The 26847-nt window shown below is 36.5% G+C and overlaps 1 protein-coding gene across 7 annotated transcripts in view; it reads left to right on the top strand.

The window, feature by feature from the left end:
* TMEM260 (transmembrane protein 260) overlaps positions 1 to 26847 on the top strand; it is a 67161-nt gene that overhangs the window by 28296 nt on the left and 12018 nt on the right. For 2 of the 7 annotated variants that reach the window (XM_033404700.2, XM_033404702.2), the window contains exons 5-14: positions 279 to 392; positions 3835 to 4014; positions 5529 to 5569; positions 8628 to 8711; positions 9960 to 10074; positions 11397 to 11566; positions 13911 to 14082; positions 16780 to 16928; positions 22346 to 22522; positions 24007 to 24060. In XM_033404700.2, coding sequence (XP_033260591.1) covers positions 279 to 392; positions 3835 to 4014; positions 5529 to 5569; positions 8628 to 8711; positions 9960 to 10074; positions 11397 to 11566; positions 13911 to 14082; positions 16780 to 16928; positions 22346 to 22522; positions 24007 to 24060 — 1256 coding nt within the window. Of the gene's footprint in view, positions 1 to 278; positions 393 to 3834; positions 4015 to 5528; positions 5570 to 8627; positions 8712 to 9959; positions 10075 to 11396; positions 11567 to 13910; positions 14083 to 16779; positions 16929 to 22345; positions 22523 to 24006; positions 24140 to 25786; positions 25878 to 26847 lie in introns of those variants that run through there. The other 5 variants (XR_007475678.1, XM_004279318.3, XM_033404697.2 and 2 more) reach the window with 5 other exon arrangements.

The following is a 26847-nucleotide window of genomic DNA, read 5'->3' on the forward strand; positions in this document are numbered from 1 at the left end:
GTTACTGTTAGGACATGTCATCGTATAGGACTTAGTAAAACTTAGTTTGAAGACAGTAATTTAAGGTCACACTCTGCAATGATTTGATGAGAATGAAAAATAATAATAAAAAATAATGGTGATAAACATTAGTGCATGTTAAAGCATGACTGTTTGCATCTAAGATGTTGATTTTAGCCAGACTTATCGTACAAATGCTTAGCTTTAATAAAAAGAATAGCTTTTTACTATTGTGCTGTTTTTGGTGAATTTTTAACTTGGATTTTTTTTCTTTTCAGATAGCTAAAATTGGTGCTTTCTGCTGTGGCCTTAGCTTATGTAATCAGCACACAGTAGTAGTCTATGTTTTGTGCATAATACCATGGATTCTTTTTCGACTTTTAAAAGAGAAGGTAAGTTTTTCTTTTTTTTTTTTGCGGTATGCGGGCCTCTCACTGCCATGGCCTCTCCCGTTGTGGAGCGCAGGCTCCGGACGCGCAGGCTCAGCGGCCATGGCTCACGGGCCCAGCCGCTCCATGGCATTTGGGATCTTCCCAGACCGGGGCACGAACCTATGTCCCCTGCATCGGCAGGCAGACTCTCAACCACTGCCCCACCAGGGAAGCCCCAAAGGTAAGTTTTTGAGTAAAAATGAAAATTCATAATATTTTATTTATGCCCACTATGACATTTAGGGAATCAGAAAACATGGGGCTTGCTTTATTTATTTATTTATTTCATATAAAGCTTGATAGGAATATCATTGAATCTATAGATGGCGTTGGGTAGTATGAACATTTTAACAATATTAATTATTTTAATCCATGAACATGATATATCTTTTCATTTGTGTCTTCTTCAGTTTCTTTCATCAATGTCTTATAGTTTTCAGTACACAGATATTTCACCTCCTTGGTTAAATTTATTCCTAAGCATTTTATCTTTTTGATGTTATTGTAAATGAGATAGTTTATTTTTTTCCAGATAGTTCATTGTTATTTTATAGAAACACAACTAATTTTTGTGTGTTGATTTTGTATCCTTCAACTTTCCTGAATTTGTTTATTAGTTCTAACAGCTTTTTGATGGAATCTTTAGGATTTTCTGTATAAGATCATGTCATCTGCAAACAGAGACAATTTTATTTCTTCTTTTTTTTTTTTTCTTTTGGCTCTGCTGAGCCGCATATGGGATCTTAGTTCTCCCACCAGGGATCGAACCCCTGCCACCTGCAGTGGAAGCGTGGATTCCTAACCACTGGACTGCCAGGGAATTCCCACTTCTTCCTTTCTAATTTGGATTCCTTTTATTTCTTTTTCTTGCCTGATTACTCTGAGTAGGACTTCAGTACTATGTTGAACATGAGTGGTAAGACTGGTGAGTGGGCACCCTTGTCTTGTTCCTGATCTTAAAGGAGAAGCTTTCAGTCTGTCACCACTGAGTATGATGTTAGCTGTGGGTTTGTCATATATGGCTTTTATTACGTTAATGTATGACCCACATCCATTAAATCAGAATTATTTTAGATTGGGATCAGCCACTGGCTCGGCTCTGCAGATGTGCACAACTGCTGGCTAAGATCTCTGCTCTGCCACTGCTGCAAGCAGGAACGTGGTCTGCCAAGATGGGAGACTGGTTGCTGGAAGCCTTGCTCCCCTTCTCCGTCTCTATCTGATCTCCAATGGTTGAGCCCTGAAGATCCCCCCAGTAGTCCCTGCGAGGTGAGAACTGAGTGAGCCTCCTGGGAAGCATCCTGCAACGCTGGGGGAGTGGGATATCCACCTTGGGCTCTCTTTTCCCACTGGAAAAACTGTAGTCCTAGGGGAGTCCTCTTGGTGCAGTGCTGTGCTGGCCTAGGGGAGGGGTGACGTGGTCAGGGTGCCCCCTGACACTTCGAAAGTGGTCTTTCTCAGTCTCTGTGGTCCAGGAATATGCTTTAGCCTCAACCCCAGTTTCTGGGATTTTCACAGTGGGGCCATGTCTATGGATAGTTGCTGATGGTGTTTTGTGAGGACTGAAGTTGGGAATGATTTATGTTGCCATCTTGATGGTGTCAGTCTTAGCCAGTCTTCTGATATCACAGGAGGTGCATTTAGATATCAGAGAGGTACATTCTCTGGCATGAACTTAAAAAGCAAATCTTTTGTGTTAGTTCTTTGAAGGGAGAGCTGTATTCTTATATAAAACATGCAAGACTCAATAGCTGACAAGTTAGGAGCCTGGTCTGAGAGCCTGTTTACTCTGTACTCAGCTACTGATGAATGATGAAATTTGGGAAAGTATGACTCTTCAAAGGACCTTTTATTTTCCTTATTTAAAGAGCAGAGGCTAGAAAATAAGATCTACCAGTGAAGTGACAGGGAGTTGGATCTCACTGGTCAGGTGATCTAAGGCAGAGCTGGAGGTCCTGAGTCAGTTGGTTGCAACCCTGACTGCTCACTTAAATTATCTGGGAAGCTTTAAGAAAGTAAGTAAGAGAGAGTGTGCATGTGTGTGTGGCTGTGTGGCTGTGTGTATCTGTGTGTGTGTGTGTGATCCCACCACCCTAAAATAATTCTGATTTAATTGATTTGGGGTAAGGCCCAGATATTAATATTTTTAAAAAGTTCCCCAGGTGATTCCAGTATACATGCAGCTGGGACTCAGAACCTCTCTCCTGTACTCTCTGAAATAGATCTCATGTGATTGTTTCCCTTTTTATTTCCCATACAAAAGGAAAATTCTGCAGCAACTGCATCTTGCCATTCTAAACTGAACCTTATAATATGCAGAAACTACCAAAATCTAAACATTTACTTTCTTTAAAGGTACTTTTAAGAATAGCAAAGGCATATTTTTCAATTAGTTATTTCTTATACTTTTTTCATCCCATCATTTTTATGAATCTCATTACCACTTTAGAAATGTCAAACAAAATTAGTACTATAATAAAAACACTCCATTTTCAATTAAGAATGTTTATTTGAAAATGCTGATGTAAGTCAACTGCTTTTCTACTTCTGGTGAATGCAAATTTTGGTACTCATATTCACTGTCACCTATGAATTTTCCTTTTTTGTAAAGGAAAAATGGGCAATTTCCAATCACAATATTTGTAAGAGACCCTTTTCCCAGTTACTAAAGCAACCACTATTTGAATCTTTCTAGTATACCAGAATTCTTCTGGACTTAATCTTTATAAAAATTTGGCAGTGTTGTCCTTTGTTTTAGAAATGTGAAGATGAGAAATATATTCTCCTTGAGGCAAGACTGTTGCATACAACAAGTTTCCTTCCTTCCTATGTAAATTGAGAAAAAAGAACATTTGGGTGAACTGGGATGTTACTTAAAAGCTAGCTTCATTTGTGCCACGTATTTTCATTAAATGTCCAAAACACTTGTAGAAAGAACATATTGTCAGTGTACAATCATAATAAAGTATATAGTTGAAGTCTGCTCCTGATGATGGGAATGAAGTGAATCAGTATTAGAACAATATTTTGGGCATTTTCAAAAACGGCCAGACACCGTAATCACTTCCAAGTGGGTTATCTCAGCTGTGCAATGCTGCATGTCATGACATGGTTTTAAATGTAAAAGATGCAATAGACATGATACTCGTGAGTCTTTGCTAATATTATTTGCTTCACTCAGATTTCACCTGCCATGCAAAGGAATTCAGACTGATGCAATTTTCTAGTAATCCACAGTAATCAGAAAGTTTAACATCGTATTCTGTGGTGACTTAATATAAATTGAGAGATCAGCTCTGAGTAAACATATTTGATGTTTTCCTTGATGTGTTCTTGAAGTTCCAGGATGAATCTGACTAAAATAAACATTATTATACATGTGACACCGTGTGCTCTGATGCAGGAACTCTCCCTGGGCTCTTTGTTGAAGTTGGGTCTGTACCTCTCTGCTGGTTTGCTGCCCTATGTCTACCTTCCTATCTCATCCTACCGCCATCAAGCCCGTTGGACCTGGGGAGACCAGACAACATTGCTAGGATTTTTGACACATTTTCTCAGGGAAGAATATGGAACATTCAGTCTGGTAAATTTATATTTCAAGCCCTTTTAAGGAAATAAGTGGCAAAACTTCAGTGTTCTGCCTGGACCTTGAGTGGAAAAAAAAAATCAGTGTTTTTGTATCAATGACAGTACCTGGAATTTTCATTTGTTATTTGTATAGCAGACTTGCCCCTTGGAATGTAGCCTTTCACATATGTTAGAAAAAAAAATGAATCATTTAATCCGACATCATCCTGTTGTATATCCTGAATGTGTTTTTCAGGATAACAAGCAGTAAAAAGACTGCTGCCCACAGTTGAAGCATTTCAGTCTTGTTAGCATTGGGTATCACTTGGGCTCTTGGTCTGTGATTAAAAATATTTGGAAATGATTAAAGGGAAAAAAATCTCAAAAATTTTAATATACCTTAATGAGTATATTTGTTTCTTTTTTTAAAACATATTTGATGAACAGTGTTCATGTTAGTATTCAGTGGGGGATCTAAATATGTAAATGCTTCATAAAATATGATCTCACTTAATGGAAACTCTATGTTCTAAAGAATTTCAAAAGGCCTTTCTTTCCCTAAGACATAAATTAAGGGAAAACACTAAATGTGGTTGTAGGTAATGGCTATCTGAAAAGTGAAAGGATAAATAGATGGGTTTTTATTTTAAGAAAGACAGTTGTATCTGATTTTTCTTTCATGGTTTGCACTTTCTGTGTCTTAAGAAGGCAAATCTCAGAAGACTACAATATTATATGATACCATTTATACAAAATTCTAAGCCATGCAAAAACTAAACAGTCTATTGCTGAAGGATACATAAAAAGTAGTAAAACTATATAGTAAAACTGTATATATATATACAGTTACCACTGGGGGACAAGAAAGCCCCTTTGAGAGCTTTGTGAGATAACTTATGGTATTCGTGCAGTTCTGTTTCTTCAGTGAGTGGTGAGTCTATAGATTTTTTAAAACTCTTTATTCCCTAAATATATATTATATATGTTTTTTGTATGTAGGAGGTATTTCATAATAAAGTCATTTAATAAAAGGATAATTATTATTTTTTGACTTAGAAAGTTTGGTACTTTAAATTTATACTCTGGTTTACTTACATTGGTTATTCCATTGAAATATTGCTTGAGGGCCATTCCAGATTTGAAATGTGTATAATTCACACATAATTGTGAAATTACAGGCAGGCGATAATGAGCTTTAACCAAAGTGCCCAAAAAAAGAGCTTAAAGAGACTTTGTAATGAAAGTGTAAAATCTGTTAGTTCATTAATGTGTTAATCATTCCTGCTGGAAGAGTTTAACTGATTTTTAGCCAATTATTGTCTCTGAAATTATTCCTAAGGGATATCTGTGTTTAGTTTTCACTGACTTCTCCTAAAAAATCCAATAAGGCTCTGAAGTAAACACTTTGAATGAAGAGACAAGTTGCATTGTATATTTAAACATGTATCTTTTAAATCAGGGTAATTAAAACACAATAGTCTACCAAAGCTTCAGTTTAATGCTTATGCAAATAAACTTTTTTATGTTTAGGCCAAATCTGAAATAGGATCCAGTATGTCTGAAATATTGCTGTGAGTATGAAATATCTTAAACTATTTTTAAATGAATTCTTTATTAGTTCCTTTAAACGATTTTAGGGATTTCTGAGTTTATCTCTTTGTGAAGCAGTACGTCTGAGATGTAGTTTTCACCTCTGTGGTTAACAGTTTCTGTGTATAATGACAAATATTCCAGCATTTCCTTCAATAAGATAAAGCTTAAAATGAGTAATAAATAAAACAGTAAATAAGACTATTAGGAGACTAAATAGAATATATAAAATGAAAATGTTTCAACTTTCAGTTGTATACAAAATTACCCAATGTATTGTTGCTTTAGAAATAACTTTTTCTTTGTTTATATCTTCTTTCTTTTGGAGACATTTTAGAACATTGTATTTAACACAATTTGAACAATTATTTTCTTGTTATTTTGGTTTGAGCTATATTCATTTAATTCTTCAAACATTAATTTATTTAATGTTTTTTAAGAGTTCCTTTAAGCTGTCTGTAAGCTCTATTTTTGACTTGCATATGTTTAAACATCCAGCCTTATTAGAACCAGCTTAAGCAAATATATTTTCATCTATATTATCTATTAGAGTTCTTTGAAAAATGGGTTAATATTTGCTTTAAAACCTATACAAAGCTGGGATGAAGTGAGAGAGTAACACTGACATATATACACTACCAAACGTAAAATAGATAGCTAGTGGGAAGCAGCTGCATAGCACAGGGAGATCAGCTCGGTGCTTTGTGACCACCTAGAGGGGTGGGATAGGGAGGGTGGGAGGGAGATGCAAGAGGGAGGGGACATGGGGATATATGTATATGTATAGCTGATTCACTTTGTTAAAAAGCAGAAACTAGCACACCATTGTAAAGCAATTATACTCCAGTAAAGATGTTAAAAAAAAAACCTATACAGATTAAGGCAACTTGAAAAATATACATACCAGTTCTGTAATATTCTTAAAATATTTTCAATATAAAATTAGGGATGAATAGGTTTCTCTAACACTAAAGTGATCTCCTAACTATTAATATGGAATTCACAGGACTACTTGAAAACTATTTTTAAAATATGGGGAAAATATTTCAAATCTATATGTGAGGTAGTTCACAGGTTCTCACAATTTCTGTCTTGTTCATTTGCTAGCTTGCTTGCTTCCTTCCATACTTCCTTCTTTTCTTTTTAAATTACTTTCTTTTTACTCCAAGAAATGATACATAATTATTACAGAAAATTTAGCAAATACAGGCAAGCAAACCAAGAAATTAAAATTACTATAATTCCAACATGCAGAGATAACCACTGTTCTTAATCCATTAACATTTTTGTCTATATCCTTCCAATATTTTTAATATTTTTGCTTGTTTTTGAAAATATAATCATAATGTATACTCTGTTTTGTTAGCCTGCTGTTTTTCATTTAATACTATATCTTGAAAATATTTCCCTGCCACCAGTTATTCTTATATAACCTTTTGAGGTTCTTACAATTGACTTTAAATATTTCTTTTTATGTCTGACAGAGACTTTTGTGGCTCCTTTTTCTTTTCTGTTGGGAAGAAGGTAGTAAGAAGCTCAGTTCCCCTTTTAAAGATAAAGACAACTTTATCAGTGTCTCTGGGGCTTCTCCTTTGTTCTGCTTTTCTCCATGCCAAGACTCCCTGCGGGCTCTTTTCTACCTGCCTTCCAAAGTTGTCACATTCAAGATCACTAGTATATTTTGTCTTAACAATCCCACATGAACTCCAGAGAAGCCTCAAGACTAATCCTAGACCATACATCTAACTCTCATTAGTAGCACATAAAAGTCATTTATTGGGGAACTTAAAGGCCTCCTTTACATTGAAATAATAGCAGTTAGGTCATATACTTAGAAAAAAAGACTTGACAAGAGCGATGACCACTCACACCGACACTGTTGCTCAAACGAAATCGTAATACGGTATGGGGGCATAATCCTAGCACTCTCTGAATGAGTGAGAGAATTTCTAGTCTTTGTTTCAGGTGGACAAGAGTATTGAGAAAGGCAACTCATAATTAACTTACTAGAAAATCCTTCAACATGATGGAACCTAATCATCTTCTCTTTTCCAGTCAAGCAAATTACATTCTTTCTCCATGCATATCTTTAAATCGCAATCCTGTTGAATTGCATTCTGGAAATTATTGAATCTAACCCTAGGCAGTGACCATGTTTTAGAGCTTACATTTAAGCAACAGATCTCCAAGAATAAATTTTGAGACTGACTTCATTCCTTTTGAAGAATGGTTTGAAATGGGCCTCATGCTGGAATCAATTTTTCAAGTGTATTTGAAAATGAGTAAGGATATCTTCTCATAGTAGATAAGTTTCTATTAGTAAAATACACATTGTGTAGTTTCCATAATTATGGCATCACATTTTTTCCAGTAAAACTGCCAGTAGGGAGAAGAAAGTTCTTTGAGATAGTGTATAGAGTCATTTCTTTTTTAAAAATTGGAGACTGCTAGAGCTATTTGAGAACTCAGGTAACACTTAGAAAATGCTTATTAGTTAATGAAAGAATTTAGATTAATTGTAGGGGAAAAATACATTTCTTGGAGATTGCTTAAACATTTTTTGAACCAAATAGTATAGAAAACAAGGAAGCCTTTTACGGAAGAAGATAACCTAGAAAAGGATGGTTAGAGATCACTTCTCTTTCCTTTTTTCTTCATGATTGGATCTCCAGAAAATTATTTGAATTGTTTTATTTTCAGTTTCATATGACTTCTTATCAAACTAATCTAGGATACAAATTGGTTTATAATATCAGTATAGTATACCAATATCAAAAATACCGAATAATTATTTGTTCTTATCTCAGGTCAAATTGTGTAAGTTGTTAACCAAATGTTACAACTGGAAAATATCTTAGACTGTTTAACTCTTTCTTGTGGTACTTTTTCTCCCCAATTTAAAAGAATACAAAATTTTAAAATCTGACTCAAAGCCTTAAAATTATTCATTGCATAATCAGATATAGTCTATAAAGAATGCTTTATTTGGAACTAACAAATTTGGTTTTTGCCAACAATAAATTAGATTGTCTTTTACAGTTCTCAGGTGACAAATATGAGGACCCAACTCTCATTCAACATTCAAGCCCTTGCAGTTTGGGCAAATATATGTTTAGTAAGAAAGTGAGTAAAGTAATTCCTTTTTCCATTATTTTTCCCATGATCATTAATTGAATTAATATATTCAATGTCATTATAGAACATTGCCAGTAGTATTTTATATTCCAAATAAATGACTCTAACCAGTTGTATTAAGGCAAATATGTATTTCTTTTTTGCTAGGTTTTTTTTCTAATTATAAATTAATGACTTTGGAACATTGAACAGTATATTATAATCTAACTAATTGGGCCATCTGATATCTTAAACTTCTGGTTTGATCTCTTACTATCCCATACATAGCCAACTATTGTTGCTTTGCAAAAGAGGCAAACAATTATTTGAACTCCCCTGAAGAAAAAAGTAACCTCCAATGATAAAAGGAAACCTAAAAAAATATAGCACTATTTACCTCCATTATTTTCTTGTTCATTTACTTTCTAGCCTTTTGAGTGTATTTTATGTAAATATATATTTGTATATACATTTATAGTTTTATTTCCTTAACATTATATTTTGAGCTTTTTCCCATAAGAGATACTTAGAATCATTTAAATTTCTGTATAATATTCCATACTATAACCTAGGACAATTAATTTAAATGTTCTCGTATTTGAGGGTCTTAGATTGCTTCCACTTTTTCCACTATTATAAGTAATACCAAAGCATTGTTGTGGATTAATTCTTATCCACACTTCTGGTTCTTGCTTAAAAATTTATGCCCACATGTCAAATTACTGGGTCAATGAATGTGAATATTTTCTTTAAGGCTCTTGATATATATTATCAAATTAACTTTTCTTGAACATTGTACTAACATATATTCTCATACAACTGCATTCTCACCAGCACTGAGATTTGTCATTTTTAAATCTTTATTATTTTGATGCATGAAATTACTCTTTTGTTTTGCATATGTTTAATTACATCTTAAAAAAGATGAAATTACATCTTTTGTTTTGCATATGTTTAATTACATCTATGTTTAATTACATCATTTATATTTCTTCTGCAGATTTTAACTTCGTATCTTCTGCTGCATAGTTCCAAATTATGCTGTCGACAACATGTAGTGCAGTGTATGGTTTATTACTATGCTTTGGTTATCTATTCCAACTCATATTTTTAAACCTAAGATCTTTCTTTTTTCCTACTTAAAAATGGAAAGTTTTTTAGTTCCAAATTTTTTTTCATAGTTTAAAACTGTGTAATATTATTATTGATATTCATGTCACATAAATAATTTTGGACATATTTTAATTTTTTTTATAGGGACAGACAGAACTCATCATTAGTATGGCTTTTTACTGGAATGTTTTGCATTTATTCATTGTTCTTTGCTTGGAGGGCAAATTTAGATATTTCAAAACCACTTTTCATGGGTGTGGTAAGTTTTACTTAGATATATCCTTTGACCAGAAAGTTAGTGAAGAATGTACAAATTTGTCTTTCATGAATCTTGTAGAAGAGCAAGTTATCTCAGAAATAGTTAAAATTGTATATACATTATTATAAATCAAAATTTAAATTATTGAACCAGTAAGGCTAAGCCTTCTTTTTTGGGGGGGTGGGGGGAGGGGGGCGGGAAGCATTGTTTAGTTAACACAATAGTTAAATAGAAAAATAAATGTAAGGTAGATTTCAGTGAGTCATTTTATATGTGTGCTTGCAGATACAGGTACTACTGCATTTCTCCTGGGATTTTCTTTTAAAAATAGCAAAGAAATATGGGTTGTAATTAGGGGCTCTACCAACACATTCCCTTATTTCTTACCTCACCAGTCCAAGCCTGTGCAAAAGAGCAAGTATATTTCTGTTTTTCCCTGACTACCATATCTGAGATTAGAGTATTTCTTCTCCTTACAGAAGAAACTATATAAATGTAGATAGCTCGTTTTTGAACAGCTGAAACAGTGTGTGTGTGTGTTTGTGTGTGTGTGTGTGTGTGTTCAAGAGGCCTGATGATAATACCTTACTTGAGAACCTGAGTTCTGAATCAGTTGAGAACACGATAAACCAGTACATTGGGTGGGAGAATCACCTTTGTTACCCATAATGCTGAGATTGGAGAATGTGGTTAATATCTGTGGGGAAGGGAGTCTCCTCATCCTGCATCCCTGAATGGACTAGTCACAGGCAGTGCTGCACAGGGCAGGCCTCTTCCCTCCCCAGCTCACCTCACCCCAGAGTCTTCCCCTGGACAAGTACTTCCTGTGGGCGGCTCACTTCCAAGAGGAAAAGAGAGGAAAGAGGAGGGCTATGCAGGCCCAGTCCCAGCTCCCAAACTCCCCAGTCAGCTCAGTCCCTACAATCCTTCAGGAAGAAATAAGTGAGGGTAGAGAGAGACCAGGAGTGTTATACTAGTGGAGCTTCTCTACATGGAAGGAAACATCAGGAGTTAAGCAAAAGCATCTCTCCACCTCTTCTGCTTTGAATGTTAGAATAAAGAGTTCAAGATGAAGTTTGTAGTATAGAAAAGAATGTGTGGATCCAAAAAGGAAGATCCACACGTCAAACAGGGAAGGAGGAATGCTTGAAAATTGAAAAATAAAGTGACATGGAGTTAGGTTGGAGAAGTCAGTTAGGAATACCTAAATGACACAGGCATAAGCAGCTAGATACATGCAATATATTTTAAAAATATATAAATACCTGATTGATTGCATGAACCAATCAACTGGACGCACTGTTTGCATGCCTCTTTCACAGGTGGAACGGTTCTGGATGCAGAGCAATGCAGTGGTGGCTGTCCTCGCTGGCATTGGTTTGGCTGCACTTGTTTCTGAGAGTAACCGAGTACTGAACACCAATGGGCTTCAGTGTCTGGAATGGCTTTCAGCAACTCTTTTTGTAATTTACCAAATATATTCTAATTATAGGTAACACATGGTTATTTTTATGAAAAGTAGCATTCAAGCCAGAGGCGTTTGGATATTTAGATTCTAGGGGTTTGTCTTATTTTTACCCTCCACTAGTTTTCAAAGTGAGACAGCTTGGTCTGAATGCAGTGGTTCTTAAACTTTTGAACAAGAATCTCAGCATGAGTGATGTGTAGTTTCAGGCCATTGCAAACAAGGTTTTGGCTGGTGCATGTAAACACTCTGTATATTTTCCACTAAGGAATCCTAGAGATACTTTGTAGAATCTGGAGTGTACCTAAAATTCCATGATCTGAAATACCACTTAGATGGAGACTAAAGACATTTGGGGTTTTTTTGTATGCCCTAAAATAATTCACTTTATGCTTCAAAGATTTCATCTTTTGAGTAATCCTTGGCTCTTATCTCGTATTCTCTGTAGTAGTGTATATTAAGTATTTTAAATAATCAAAGTTCTAGAAGTTTCTTAGTCCTGATGCATTATTAGTATTATATGTGTTTTTCAAAATCTGCTTAATAACCATTATAATGAAAACTTCAGTCTAACATAAAAGATGTAAAAGTTTAGATGATAGTTCATTTATTTGCGGCAGTATTGAGTAAACATTACAGAAGTGGAAGAGTCCATTGGAGTTTTGTTACACTGAGATTTGATTGGTACTTTAAAAGGTTACACTCCCCCTTTCAACTTAACTTGAAAAACTGATGTTCTTTATAATACTGAGGAAGAGCCGGTGTTAGGAAGGCTGTGTCACCAGGAGGCCTTGTGGAAAAGGGGATGCAGGTCCCAGATACAACTCCAAGTTCAAGAAGGGTTTGCCAAGCCCATAGTGTGTTTCCCACCCTTTTTAAAAAAAAAAAAACCTTAACTATTTATTTGTTTTTTTGGCTGCACTGGGTCTTCGTTGCTGTGCACGGGCTTTCTCTAGTTATGGCGAGCGGGGGCTCCTCTTCATTGCGGTGCGAGGGCTTCTCATTGCGGTGCCTTCTCTTGTGGAGCACCGGCTCTAGGCGCGCAGGGTCAGTGGCTGTGGCTCACGGGCTCTAGAGCGCAGGGTCAGTAGCTGTGGCTCGCGGGCTCTAGGCGCGCAGGCTTCAGTAGTTGTGGTACATGGGCTTAGTTGCTCCACGGCATGTGGGATCTTCCTGGAGCAGGGCTCGAACCCGTGTCCCCTGCATTAGCAGGTGGATTCTTAACCATTGTGCCACCAGGGAAGTTCCACTCACCCTTTTTTATCCCAGTCTTCTCGTGGCTCAGGTCTTTAGGGCAATTCCAGTTCCACACCAGGGATGCCTGCACAGACTGGGTGGTTTGGTTTGGTTTTGATTCTTTTTTTACCCCAGGTGAATGGAATAGACAGCAACTTTCCTGGGTGGCAAAATGTGAGACATCACCCTGCAATGTAGGGAATCACAGTAGAAAATGGTTGCATCAGTTACAAAGGCAAGGATAATATTTTGTTCCCGGAAGTATTCATTTGCTTTGTGATGCTAACCCAGTGATTCAGCTTTAGGCTGTGTTTTTCAGTACCATTACATGTAATGGACCTGATAATAACAGGAAGGACATTGCTTCTTCTGTTTTTCGATGCATTTCCTTTCTTGTATTCTTTTTCTTTTTTCACGGAAAGCTCTCAGAATTCATGCCAGTTTTTTCTTTGAAGTTAGAAAGTCCACTTCATCCCTGAAAAGAGTTGTACTGCTGTTGTTGGCAATGGCAGATTATGCCTGGAGAGAAGGAAACATCTCAACAAATTATTCCTTCCCTTCTTTCTCATTGGTCTCATTCTCTAGTGATTTCTCAGTCTGGAAGGGAGAGAGGAACACAGGGAGTCTTTGGTCCAGGGAAGTGGTGGAAAGGATCAACCTCTATGTGCAAGAGAGTCAGACAAACGTGCAAATTTATGCCAGAAACTGGCAGATTTCCTTTTGCATTTCTGAAAATTCCTTTGAGCTAAATGGAATTAACATGAAATTACCTTAAACTCCAAGTGGAATCAGAAACCTTACTTCTTTTTAGTGAAATTGGATATGCTTTTAGAAAAAAAGTACTTATTATTGACCACTAACTGATTCCCTTTTTTATGGAAATGATAATGAATTCCAGAATTAAAGCAGTATGCTGATTTTTCTCAATTGCACAATTAGTTCCTTCTTTTTTTTCCCCAGTTAATAGTGTTCCCTTTTCAAATATATGCATCGTCTTAGAAGATATGTTAGAATATTTTAAAGCACTAAATGTAGATTGTGTGATGGGAAAGGAATGGAGCAGGAAATAAGCCCAGTCTTATTAAAACTAAAATAATGTGTTGCTATTTTAATATTTTGTAATCCTTTTATTTAGCATTTGTGACCAAAGGACCAACTATGTGATCGATAAGTTTGCAAAGAATCTTCTAGCCTCTATGCCTCATGATGCAATTATCTTACTCAGAGGAGATCTGCCAGGGAATTCTCTCCGTTACATGCATTATTGTGAGGGACTGAGGCCAGATATTTCATTAGTGGATCAGGAAGTAAGTATATGAAAGATACACTTAGAATATAGTAGTAGCCATCATTTTAAAACATATGTTTTTTAAAAAACTATTTTTTTTAAACATTGGGTACAGTTTCTATGATCACTCTTAGGTAAAATATATATCACATTCTTTTATTTATTTTAACTAATAGGAAAAGTCATGAGTTGCTTCTTTCCTTTTTAAACTGAATGTTCTAAGAATTAATGTGTTTCATATTAGATTCAAACAGCATCCTAGGTCTGTAGTTCACGTGACAGACCATGACAATGTTGTGTTGTAAATTTATTTTTAAATTGTTCTTTTACATCCAGCTAACTCAGCCATTCAAATTAACACTTCCCAGTGATCCAGGGATTAAATTAAATTAGGCTGACTATAAAATAAGTCATACTGCAGGTTGGTATACATTTCATGCAAAATAGAAATTATTAACCACAATTCTGCTATAGAATTTATTTGTAAATTTTGTTGATCTTAAGACAAAAGTATTTTTGGAGAGGACTTGTGAAAATTTCAAGGTCTATTAAAACAATCTTCTTGAACTGAAAAAAATACATGTAAACTATAGGGTTTATTGTTTAAGCCATAAATAGTTAAAGGGAACAAATCTTTCTCTGGTGTTTTTAGAATGGTTGTCAGGAAAAGAGAAATTCTTAACCTTGAAAAAATACATTTAGTTTGAGCAAACTATTAGGCACAATACTTACTTAATAAATTTCATTCAATTAATGAATAATTAAAATTTTTTGAGAACACTATAAACAGATTTGAAAATATAGGGAAATTTGAAAATTACACATATTTTTAGAAGGAGTTTGCATTTATATCATGTACACAAATGATTAATTTGATCTTCAGTCTAGCGTCTGACCAAAGCTAGATCATTTGTTGAAAATATGGTATCATAATATGATTTTAAATACTATTTGGGATGACAGCTGCTATGATTGAGAAGCTTGGATTTCAAAGTTAATTACACCCAAATTCAAGTCCTCATCCTCTCACTTCCTTGGATGTGTGACTTGGGTCTATTGATTTTTCCTCTCAGAGCTTCTGTTTCCTTATCTATAAAATGGAAATGATCATTAGATAAGTAAGTTAGGATGCTTCTGAATGTAAGGAACAAAATCCCTGACTAAAGAGCAGCTGAAACTATGGAGTTTTTAATCTCATAAGACAAGTAGTCTGGAGAGAGGAGGTTTTAGGATTGATAATACAAGCAGTTCCATGATGACAGTGTTCTGGGGCAGCTTTTCTGCAGGTCTCTTGAACTGATGGATGCCTGGTTCCAAACATCACATGCAAAGTGCATCTCCTGGGGTCTCTCTCTCTCTCTGTATTGGGAGTAACATGTACCCCAGATGCCCCCAGCAGACCTCTACTTGGGCCCCACTAACCAGTATTGGGTCACTTGACCACTCCTAAACTACTCACTAGCTAAGGAGAATGACTAGAACTACCTGATTAAAACCAGGATTGTGTTAGTTGGAAAGGATTGGCTGTTGAGTGGGCAATCAACAGTGTCTGATATAACTTAATTATTCTCACATAATAAGGTTATTATGAGAATTAAATTAGAAAGAGTAAGGCCATAGCACACAGTGGGTAGTTAATGTTACTATACCCAAGAACTGAAACTATTGGGTAATAAACTAATTCAATAAGTATTTTTTGAGTATTTACAATGTACACTTAGATTAAAATTAATTTGTCACTTCTAGTTAAATGGTTTGTATAGACAAGTAAAACATAAGCATAATTGCTCAAACGATGATATCCAAACTTAATGAAGCTTTGAAGGTGTAAATAGGAGTCTTTTCTTTAAAAAAAAAAGAAATCTGTACATATAAAAGTATAGAATGAAGTATATATTAAGTATAGAATTAAGAAAAAAATTTTGATACTAATGATTTATTTTAATCAAAAGACTATGTAATTAATTTGGAGCTACTAATAAATTCAGATAATTTAGCCAAAGGGTTTTTAATTTTGAGGCCTAGGTTATCATATAATTGAGCTTCTCAAGGGCAGGGATTGATATCTTCTTCATTATAGGTGAGCAATACTTGTTTTTTGAATGAATGAACGAATGAAAGAACAGAGTAATGACACGTCTCTGTATTTTGCCTAGGTTGTCTAGTCTGGCCATCAGAAAGACTTTTCAGGTCCAGCAAACATAGTTTGGGAAGTATTCTGTGCCAGGCAATGTGATAGGCGCAGAGGCAGTGAGATGAAAACAGCCCTTTTCATGTAGGAGCTTGCAGTCTAGTGAGGAATAGGCTAAGAGCTATAACTGAGGTAGGTACAAAGTGCTATAAGAGCATGGGACCTGGGGAGGGCATCTGAGAAGCAGTGGTGTTTAAGCTGGTTCCGAAAGCTCAGTACACTCTCTAGGCATGAGAGCGGGAGGTCATTCTGGGTAGTCTGGCAAATGCATGGAGGTAAGTGAAACTAGGTGCTGCTTTTATTGATGGCTGATAGTTATAATTGAAGGCATGAAACCTAAGGTCTAAGGCATTAGAAGAAGAGTCAGTGCCACATACCTCAGTTGCATTTGTATGTACTTTTCAATTATGTTTATATTTAATGAGTACCTCCACATTTTAGAACCTTTTCATTGTCCTTGATAAACTTGATTCTTTTTAAAGAAACATATTAAAAGCATGATACCATATTTTATCTTTCTGGCAGATGATGACTTATGAGTGGTATTTACCCAAGATGGCAAAGCATTTACCAGGCGTCAAATTTCCTGGGAACCGGTGGAATCCTGTGGAAGGAATATTACCTAGTGGAATGGTCACATTTAATCTTTATCATTTTCTTGAAGTAAATAAACTGTAAGCACTCTTTTCATATAATAGCTTTTCTAAAATCTTAAGCTTTTCTAAAATTGTTTATGTAGCAGCTGTGCTTCATCCAAAAGACCAATTTTCTACACCTATTTCCCTGTCACCGGTGAGATTATCTCTGTAATTAAATTGAATATCTGTGCATAAATGAGGCCAGGCAGATATAAATGTTATTGTTCTGGGTAAAAGAAAAATAAAGACAGATTAGCAAGAATAGCAAATAAGATCTTAGTACAATTCAGAGAAATTGGAGATGTGCCTGCCTACTTGAAATCATTGCAGGTAGATCGCAAGCAATTATAGTTTCCCCCTGATCAACACCATGGCCCCCTTTTAAGTTTAATGCAAACGTTTTCCAGGAATAATCACTATATAAAAATAGCTTAAGGATTTTTTTCTAAAGGATAAGCCATTTTTATAAATAAGAAAAACACCTACAGTTATGTTGGCTGAGATAACATATGAGAATTGTGAATTCTATACTTGAGAACATAAAATTATTCATAGTTAAGGTCAAGAATAAATAACTCCTTCAGTGGTAGAGTGTTGAACATTTTTCCTGTCCGTGAAATGCTTGGGATTGTCCAGAGCGTGAAGAAGAAAACTTATTTCATAATTTCTATTCTCTTATAAAGGGGACTTCAGAAATTCTTTGTAAAAGTTGAACTATTCCTTACCAAGAACCTAATGATGTGGTACTTCTGGTGTTCAGAGCCTGAAGTTTACTCTGGCTCATGAAGTAATATGAAGGTGATAGGTATAAATGTGCTGTGAGAGTAATATTTAATTGTTCTATTGTGGAATAAAATGTTAACAATTAACATCTCCAAATCAGCATTTTTGATGAATTTTATTTAATTCAACCTTATAAACATTAATTGAACCTACTATGTACCAGTTTGTATTAGGCAATAAAGTGAGACAGTTCCAGATTTAAGTAAGACTACAATCTAGTTGTATCTACACACAGATATGAATACAATTGGCCATAATATGATGGCATAAGCTCTATACTAACAAAGCCTTGTAAAGTGTGAGACACAGTAAATGTTCAATGTGTGTTTACTAAATAGATGATTTAATTGACAGTATAAGCCAAGTGTTCTGGGAGCATGGATGAGGAAGCAATTAATTCTTCCCAGGGGCATTCATGCAGTATTTATTTAATAAATATTGGGTATTCAAAATGTCCCAAGACCTATACTAGCTGCAGATGCATGGGTGTGAATCCCTGCTGTCGCAGTCTTTCAGAGAGGTGTCAAGTGGTACCTTAAACATGAAACTGATAAGTTATAGTATCAGCTGGCAAGCATGATAATAGTGGTATGGATAAAATGTTGGAGACTTAAAGGCTAAGTAAGAATTTGCCAAGTGGGTAGGAACAATTAGGATACAGAACACATCCATGACCCCAGAAACTCCCTTTCGCTGTCCTGTGTCATCATACTGTCCCCAAAGCCCTAACCCTCACAACCACTGATCTAGTCTCTGTTCCTATAGTTTTAACTTTTCCAGAATGTCATATAAATGGACTCATAAAGTATGTGACTTTTTGACATCAGCATATTTCACTTAGCATAATGCCTTGGAGATCCATACACGTTATTGTTGTATATCAATAGTTTATTCCTTTTCGTTACTGAGTAGTATTCCATTGTATGGATGTACTACAGTTTATCCATCCACCTGTTGAAGGACATTTGGGTTGTTTCCAGTTTGGGGCATTTGTGAATAGAGCTGCTATAAACATTCATGTACATGTTTGTGTGTAAATATGTTTTCATACCTAGGAGTGGGATTACTGGATTGTTTGTTTTTTTACTATTGAGTTGTGAGAGTTCTGTGTATATTCTAGATTCAAATCCTTTGTCAAATACGTGATTCATAAATATTTTCTCCCAGTCTTTTTGTTCTCTTCAAAGTGTCTTTTGCAGATAAAAGTTTCTTTATTTTGATGAAATCCAACTATCATTTTTTTAGTTTATAGATCATACTTTTTGATCTCATACCTAAGAACTCTTTGCCTAATACCAGGTCACAAAGATTCTCTCATGTTTTCTTCTAAGCGTTTTATAGTTTTATGTTTTACATTTCAGATCAATGGCCCCTTTTGAGTTAACTTTGCAAGGGTATTGCTTAGAACAAAGGCCTTTTTTTGCATATGAATATCATTTGTTGAAAACATTATTCTTTCTTCATTGAATTGCATTTGCACCTTTTTCTATATTTACAAAAAAATCCTTCTGGGTTTTTGGTTGGTTTTAATTTCATTAGTGTTTTCATGGTATTTCTCTTTTTATCCTTTTGCTTTTAACCACCTGTGTCACGTTTAAAGTGGGTTTCTTGTAGACAGTACATATTTGGCTCTTGTTTTATTATCCATTCTGACAGTGTCTATGTTTTCATTGTGTATTCAGATCATTTGCATTTAATGTAAATATTGATATGTTTTAGATGTACATCTATCATTTTACTATTTGTTTTCTGTTTGTTTCTCTGTTTTTCATTCCACTGTTTCCCTTCCTGCTTTCTTGGGATACTTTGATTTTTTCTAGTATTTCATGTTAAATTATTTTTACTATGTCTCTTGGTAAATTTTTTCAGTGGTTGCTCTTGGAATTACAGTATACAGACATACTTAACTTTTTACAATCTACTTACTACTTCAGGTGAACTGTAGAAACCTTAGTGGCATATAAGTGCCTTTAACCTCCCCACTTTTGATTGAGTTGTCAAATATATTAGACGTGTGATAATTTTTGTTTTCAACCCTCATACATATATTTTAAAATCTAAGAGAAAAGATAATCTAAAATATTTGTCCACATATTTACCAGATCTGTTGCTCTTCCTGCAATCCTCATATTCCAAGCTGCCCTCTTGTATCATTTCTCTTCATCTGAAATTAGTCCTTTAGCATTTCTTTTAGAGCAAGACTGTTAGCAGTGAATTCTCTTAGTTTTCCTGTATCTGAAAATGTCTTTATTTCACCTTCATTTTTGAAGGATATTTCTGGATATGGAATTCTGGCTTGATAGTTCTTTTCTTTCCCCACCACTTTAACAATGTTATTTTATATCCTTTTGACATGCATGGTTTCTGATGAGAAATCTGCAGTTATTCAAATCATTGTTTCCCTTGTGTGAAATGTGTTGTTTTTCTCTGGCTGCTTTCAAGATTTTTTATTTGTCTTTAGTTTTCAGCAGTTCGATTATGATGTATCTGGGCATGACTTTCTTTGAGTTTAACCTCCTTGGGATTTACTGAGTATCTCGAATCTGAAAGATTATGTCTTTCACAAAATTTGGAAGCTTCCTGACATTATTTCTTTAAGTAGTTTTTCTGCCCCACCTTCTTTCTCTTCTCCTTCTGGGATTCTGATGACACCAATGTTAGACCTTTTGATAATGTCCCACAGGTGCCTAAACTCTGTACATTTTTCTCAATATTTTTTCTCTTTGTTTAAATTGTATAATTTCTCTTGATCTGTCTTCAAGTTCACCCAGTCGAGGAGTAATAGGAATTTGCTCCCAACCTTTGGAACCACAGCTCCTCTGATTAGTGAGAAGTGTTCCCCTTCCTCAGAGCTATAGGGACCTGCCCAGCTGCCACTGCTGTAACTGTGCTGCTGCTGGCACAGTATTGCCCGGTGCCCAGGGAAGGAAAGAAGGGAAAACATCCTGGGGATTTCCTCAGCTCTCCTCAGTCCGTACAAGTTCCTTTTCCTGCCCTTTGGACTAGGAAAAAGGGAGGGGGCCGGGCTTTTCTTGGAGTTCTTTCTGTCCTTACTTGGTATGTACTTTTGGGTTTCAGGCTTCCTTTGAGTCCAGGCCAGGTAATCCTGGAAGGGGAAAAGGGATAAACTCACTGTGGATTTGGTGGAACTTAGAACTCTGCTTTCTTCCTTCAATCTTCTTTCTACCATTTACTTTTCAGAGTCTTCAGAGAGTTGTTCCAGGTCTTTTGTTCAGAAATTATAGTTGCGTGCAGTGAGAGAGACAGAATAGAATATTGATGACTCCATCTTCCCTAGAACCAGAACTCTATTATGTTTTACTTTATGTCAGATATCTCATTTAATCTTAAACAGCTGTGAAAGATAGTTCATACCAATTTCACTGATGAGGAGACCAGCCACAGGTAATTAAGTGATTTCCCCAAAATCATAGAGGTAATACATGGTGGAAAAAGTCCAAAATTTAAGCCAGAAGTGTCTTGTTTCAAAGTTCATGAAGTTTTTACTTTCAAGGAATTGCTCCTAATATGCTCCTTTATTTTTCTGCTTGGTAATAGCTGTTAAGGTATACACCAAAAATTGGAATAGAACCAGTCAATTATAATGTTTTTGAGCCAAGCTTATTTAAACCATTTCTATTATGAATTTTTGCAGGATTTGAAGATGCTAATAGTTAGTCAAATCTAATTAATTTTATTCAGCAAATATTCTGTATTAGCTATGCATCGTGCTATGTGGGATTTCGAATTAATTCAGAGATAGAGAGCCTATCCTCAGGATGCTTCTGGGCTTCCCAGAAAGATTTATAAATGAAGATAACAAGTTCAATAAAATAATGTTAAAGGAGATTAAAAATAAAATGCAATGGAAATTTGAGGAAGGACAGATTAGTAGTAGTAGTAGTAGTACTACTACTACTACTACTACTACTACTATGAAGACATATTTCCACCTATAAAATTTTAAAGGTATCAAATAATATGTATATTTACACATGACACAGAACTACAGAAGCGTTCCTTGTAACAGTGCTTATCCCCAAGTGATTTCTTACAATGTCACAAACAGGTAGTTTTATCATTTATGTCTGTGTGCTTCGCCTCAACCTCCCAAATAGCATTTTTTACACTAATATCAATGTAAATTTATTTACTTTTAAAATTTATTTATTTATTTTTGGCTGTATTGGGTCTTTGTTGCTGTGCACGGGCTTTCTCTAGTTGCAGCGAGCGGGGGCTACTCTTCGTTGCGGTGCACGGGCTTCTCATTGTGGTGGCTTCTCTTGTTGCAGAGCACGTGCTCTAGGTGCGTGGGCTTCAGTAGTTGTGGCATGCGAGCTCAGTAGTTATGGCTCACGGGCTCTAGAGCGCAGGCTCAGTAGTGGTGGTGCACGGGCTTAGTTGCTCTGCGGCATGTGGGATCTTCCCGGACTAGGGATCGAACCTGTGTTCCCTACATTGGCAGGTGGATTCCCAACCACTGCACCACCAGGGAAGTCCCTCAATGTAAATTTAAAACAATCTATTTGGGAGAGATTTAAATAAACCAAAGTGTTCACAAATGGTTTATTGGTAACCAAGGTTTAAAGAGTCAGAAATGACCCTTCATGAGTTATACTTTAACATTTAGAACTTTAAGTTAAAAATGCATATTTTTCTGTTTTCAATAGAAAAGAAACATTTGTTTGCATAGGAATTCATGAAGGCGACCCAACGTGGAAAAAGAACTATTCACTTTGGCCATGGGGTTCTTGTGACAAATTAGTTTCTTCGGAGATTGTATTCGACCCTGAGGAGTGGATTAAACTTACGAGAAACATCTATAACTGGACTGAAGACTATGGAAGGTATGGAGAGCAGTTATGCTTTTCATCAGTGTGTAGCCATTTTGTGTGCCTAAGAAACTTAGAGATGCCTTTTAGTTATTTGATGTACTTTGTGTTTTTTTATTACTAGTTAATATTGTTATTTGCTGCCCACAGAGTATTGTAATAGAGAAAGAGAACATATATTTCTTGTCCTCAGGCTTGGAGATGGAGGAAGGGCGGTGGTGGTTGATTGGGCACCACAGTAGTTAAACATGTGCCACCGTCCACCTCCAGCTGTTGTAATGCTACACGGTCCGCCATCCTGTAGCTTAGACCCTAAAAGTGGAAGAGATTTATTAACTGCAACAGAGCTTTAAAAGGCACTCACGCTGTTGCCCATGATAGTTTCCACCTGCATAAACTCGTATTTTTTTTCCTTCAAGAATGGCAGATCACTTCTCTGTAGGGAAGCCTGGGATTTGAGTAACTTTTTCTTCAGTTGTTTGTCATCAGCCTTGGTCTGTCGTTTTGGGCATGATTAGTCTTCCTGGAAGCATTTCTACCTAGACTTGACTCTCTCCCATATGGAAGATGAGTCACCATCTGAAGATAGGTGTCTCCATTGCCTATTTTTTAAATTATGAATTATTCAAAGATTAGATAATTATTGCTTATAATTTAAGAACAACAGTCAAGATCATATGAACAAATGGTACCAAAGTTTTTTGAGTCAATATGAGCAAATAGACCACATTGCTGTGCACCAGCGAGAGCTGGATAAGTAGTTCTACCTCAGAGTACTCTGTGACAGGAATTCCCTGGCAGTCAAGTGGTTAGGACTCAGCGCTTTCACTGCCGTGGCCCAGGTTCAATCCCTGGTTAGAGAACTAAGATCCTACAAGCTGCACGGTGCGGCCAAAAAAAAATTACTCTGTGACCATTGTGAGGAAAAGTTAGAAAATCACCTATTCTCCAAACAGCTAACAACAGTACCGGTACATGGCATCACTCATTACCTCCATTCTGTCAAAATAGATACATAATAAAAGAAATTTTAATTAAGTGAAAAAAAATCAGCAAATGGTTCAGCCAGTGTTTTGGGAGCAGCATCCTAGCTCCAGCAATGATTTACCCAAGCCGGGAGTCCCCTCTCTTTACAGCTCAGTGGCTCTTAGCTGTGTCCATAGAGTGACCCAGGCCTCAGCCCTGCCCCATCGCCCACCTGACAGTTCTTAGGAACAGCTGGCTCCCCAAATGCCTCCAGCCTCTTCCCACTAATCTTTAGTTTGCCCCCATGAGGCACTGGGGCTCATTATGCAGATTAAGAATACATTTACCCAAACCTCACATTCCTAATGATCAAATTTTTCTAGGAGAATAAGTTTGTTATTTTGGTCTCTATCAGTACTTCAGGATGCAGCCTATTTTATTTGCCCTTACGTAAGATTATAAAACAAGAATTACATGTCCACAGCACTAAAGGTAGCTAGCAGAAACATGTTACCATTTTCTTGTAACTGCAGGTTTGCTCCATCTTCCTGGGAATCTGTGGCCAATGAAGAGATGTGGCAAGCCAGGTGAATAACGTACACGTGTGTGTTTGCAGTCTGTAATGCAGCAGAAGAGCCTCTGGTGCTTTTCACCTGGGGAGTAGTGGTGCGTGGGGATCATAAAAATAATACTTATGAGCAATTATTTTGTTTGAGGCATTGTACTAATCATTACCCATGCATAATCTCATTTCATCCTCACGATAACCTGTGAAGAAGTTATTATTATCCCCGTTTTACAAAAGAACAAACCGGAGGTAGAGAGGTTACTTGTCCAAGGCCACATAGTTCTACCAATAGAGTCCAAAACTCACATCTGTCTGACTCTGGAACATTCCTAATTCCTAAGCTCTCCTATCTCAACTAAACCAAAGTGAGTGTAATTGATTGAGGAGAAGTTGATAATTACAACCCTGTCTCCATGTGTAATGTGCTAGTTAATTATTTAAGCACTTATTGAAAACTTTCTAGAGACCAAGCACTGTGCTAGGCATGGAAGCTACACATATGAATATGACACAGTTCCTACTCTCACGGAGCTCAGTCTAATGGAACAGACAGACATGTTCAAAGAGATCTGACTATTCATGTGCTTGATACTGTACTTTCCTGTTGTTCCTGTGTGGAACAAACACTTCATGGTGACGCTCTTGACTCTCTGGGTTCCTGTCACTCTTTAAAATATTCAAAACATATAACACTAACAGACTTTGGCCTAAATATTAATGTAAAAGTCTTAAGTGATGCAGACAGGGGTACCAAGTATGAAGTGCTTCCTCCAGTAAAAATGCATTGATGCCCACTCTGGGCCAGGGACTGTGCTTCGCACCAAGAATTGAGTTAGGGTGTAAAGGGCTTACATACATTTAAAGAAGTTTTTTTTAAAAATTGTCAAGAGGGACTTCCCTGGCGGTCCAGTGGCTGGGGCTTTGCCTTCTGGTGCGGGGGGTGCGGGTTCGATCCCTGGTTTGGGGAGCTGGGATCCCGCATGCCTCGTGGCCAAAGGGCCAAAGCATAAAGCAGGGGCAAAGTTGTGACAGATGCAATAAAGACTTTGAAAGTGGTCCACATTAAAAAAAAAATTGCTAAGAAATGGTTCTTGACAAAAAAACAATTACAAAAAACGTACAGTTTTTGCAGTAGTGTTTTTGAAAAAGTCAGCAAATTGCATATTGCAAGTTATCAGCCCAGTTATAGGAACAAATAGTTGCTTTGAAGAACTAATCAAAGATACACCGAATGTCTCCACAATTCCTCACTGTGACTGAATGCGGGAAAGCTGGGGGAGAAATCACATAAAAGAAGAAAGCAGGTCATTATTCAGGCAGGTATTGATTTAATTGGTGTGCTGACTACAATTTGGATGAGTTCATGTGGTCAAAGAGTCCAGCCATCTTTGAAGAAGTGGTCACACGTGGCATGAACTGTCGCGATGGGTACCTTCAGGGATATGCTGACAAACTCAGCAAGTCTCCGCCTCCTAGCTGCTCTTGCATAATGAAATGTACATCTGGAGGGAAGATGATGTACAGTAGGGATGATGAACATAAGCTTCTTTCTAAGATTTGGCACTAGGTGTGAATGCAGTGTCTTGGGATGGCGGGGGAGGATTACCGTTGGTTCAGAGTAAACTATTAATACGAGAGAAGTGAAAAGAATACAATAAATGGTTTTGTATGTTCCTTATCAATGGAAAAGTCTGGCAGATTTAGCTTTGAATGTAAAATTGACATGAACACCCTCCCCCTCCCAGGATGAAAACAGCGTTCTTCATCTTTAACCTGGCAGAAACTTCAAGTTTGCCTTCAAACGTGAAAGCTCAGCTCTACACTCAAGCGTATGACGTATGTTGTACTTTTACATATATAAATTTATTTGGTGGGAGGGTGGTGGCTGTTTGGGATGGAGAAAGGGTGTATCACAGTAGAGTTTTTACTTTTTTGTTTCCAGCTTTATTTGGCATTATAAAGCAGTATAAATGGAAAAATAGTCATGTGTATCACAAATAATATCTAAAGTAAATGGCTGTGGTCCACAGATTAATGAAAGAAGTTCATGTCCTAATCTCCAGAACCTATGAGTATATGGCCTTACATGGCAAAGGGCACTTTGCAGATGTGATTAAGGATCTTGCGGTGGGGAGATTATCCTGGATTATCCGGGTGGGCCCAACGTAATCACAAGGGTCCTTAGAAGAAGGAGGCAGGAAGGTCAGAGTCAGAGAAGGAGATGTGGCATTGCAAGCAGAGGTCAGAGAGAAAGACTTAAAAGATTGCCACACGTACGGCCTGGAAAATAGAGGAAGGGGCCACAAGTTTGGGAGTGCAGGCAGCCTCTGGAAGCTGGAAAGGGCAAAGAAATAGATTCCAGAGCCTCCAGAAGGAACACAGCCCTGCTGATTTTACAAAAACCTTCATTTTTATGACTTTTGACCCCTAGAAGTATTCGATAATACATTTATATTGTTTTAAGCCACTACATTTGTGGTGATTAGTTACAACTGCAATAGGAAACTAATACGATGGCTTTATTTAAAAAAAGAAACAAGTTCTGATGGGTTGCCCTCTACGCAAAATCATGACCCTGGCTGCACTTGAAATGATCGGGCCGTGGCTGATTGGGATTTCTTTTTTTTTTAATTAATTAATTAATTAATTTTTATTTATTTATTTTTATTTATTTATTTTTGGCTGCGTTGGGTCTTCGTTGCTGTGCACAGGCTTTCTCTAGTTGCGGCGAGCGGGGGCTACTCTTCGTTGCAGTGCACAGGCTTCTCATTGTGGTGGCTTCTCTTGTGGAGCACGGGCTCTAAGG

The sequence above is a fragment of the Orcinus orca genome, chromosome 2 (assembly GCF_937001465.1).
Source record: "Orcinus orca chromosome 2, mOrcOrc1.1, whole genome shotgun sequence".
In the NCBI taxonomy this organism is placed as follows: Eukaryota; Metazoa; Chordata; class Mammalia; order Artiodactyla; family Delphinidae; genus Orcinus; species Orcinus orca.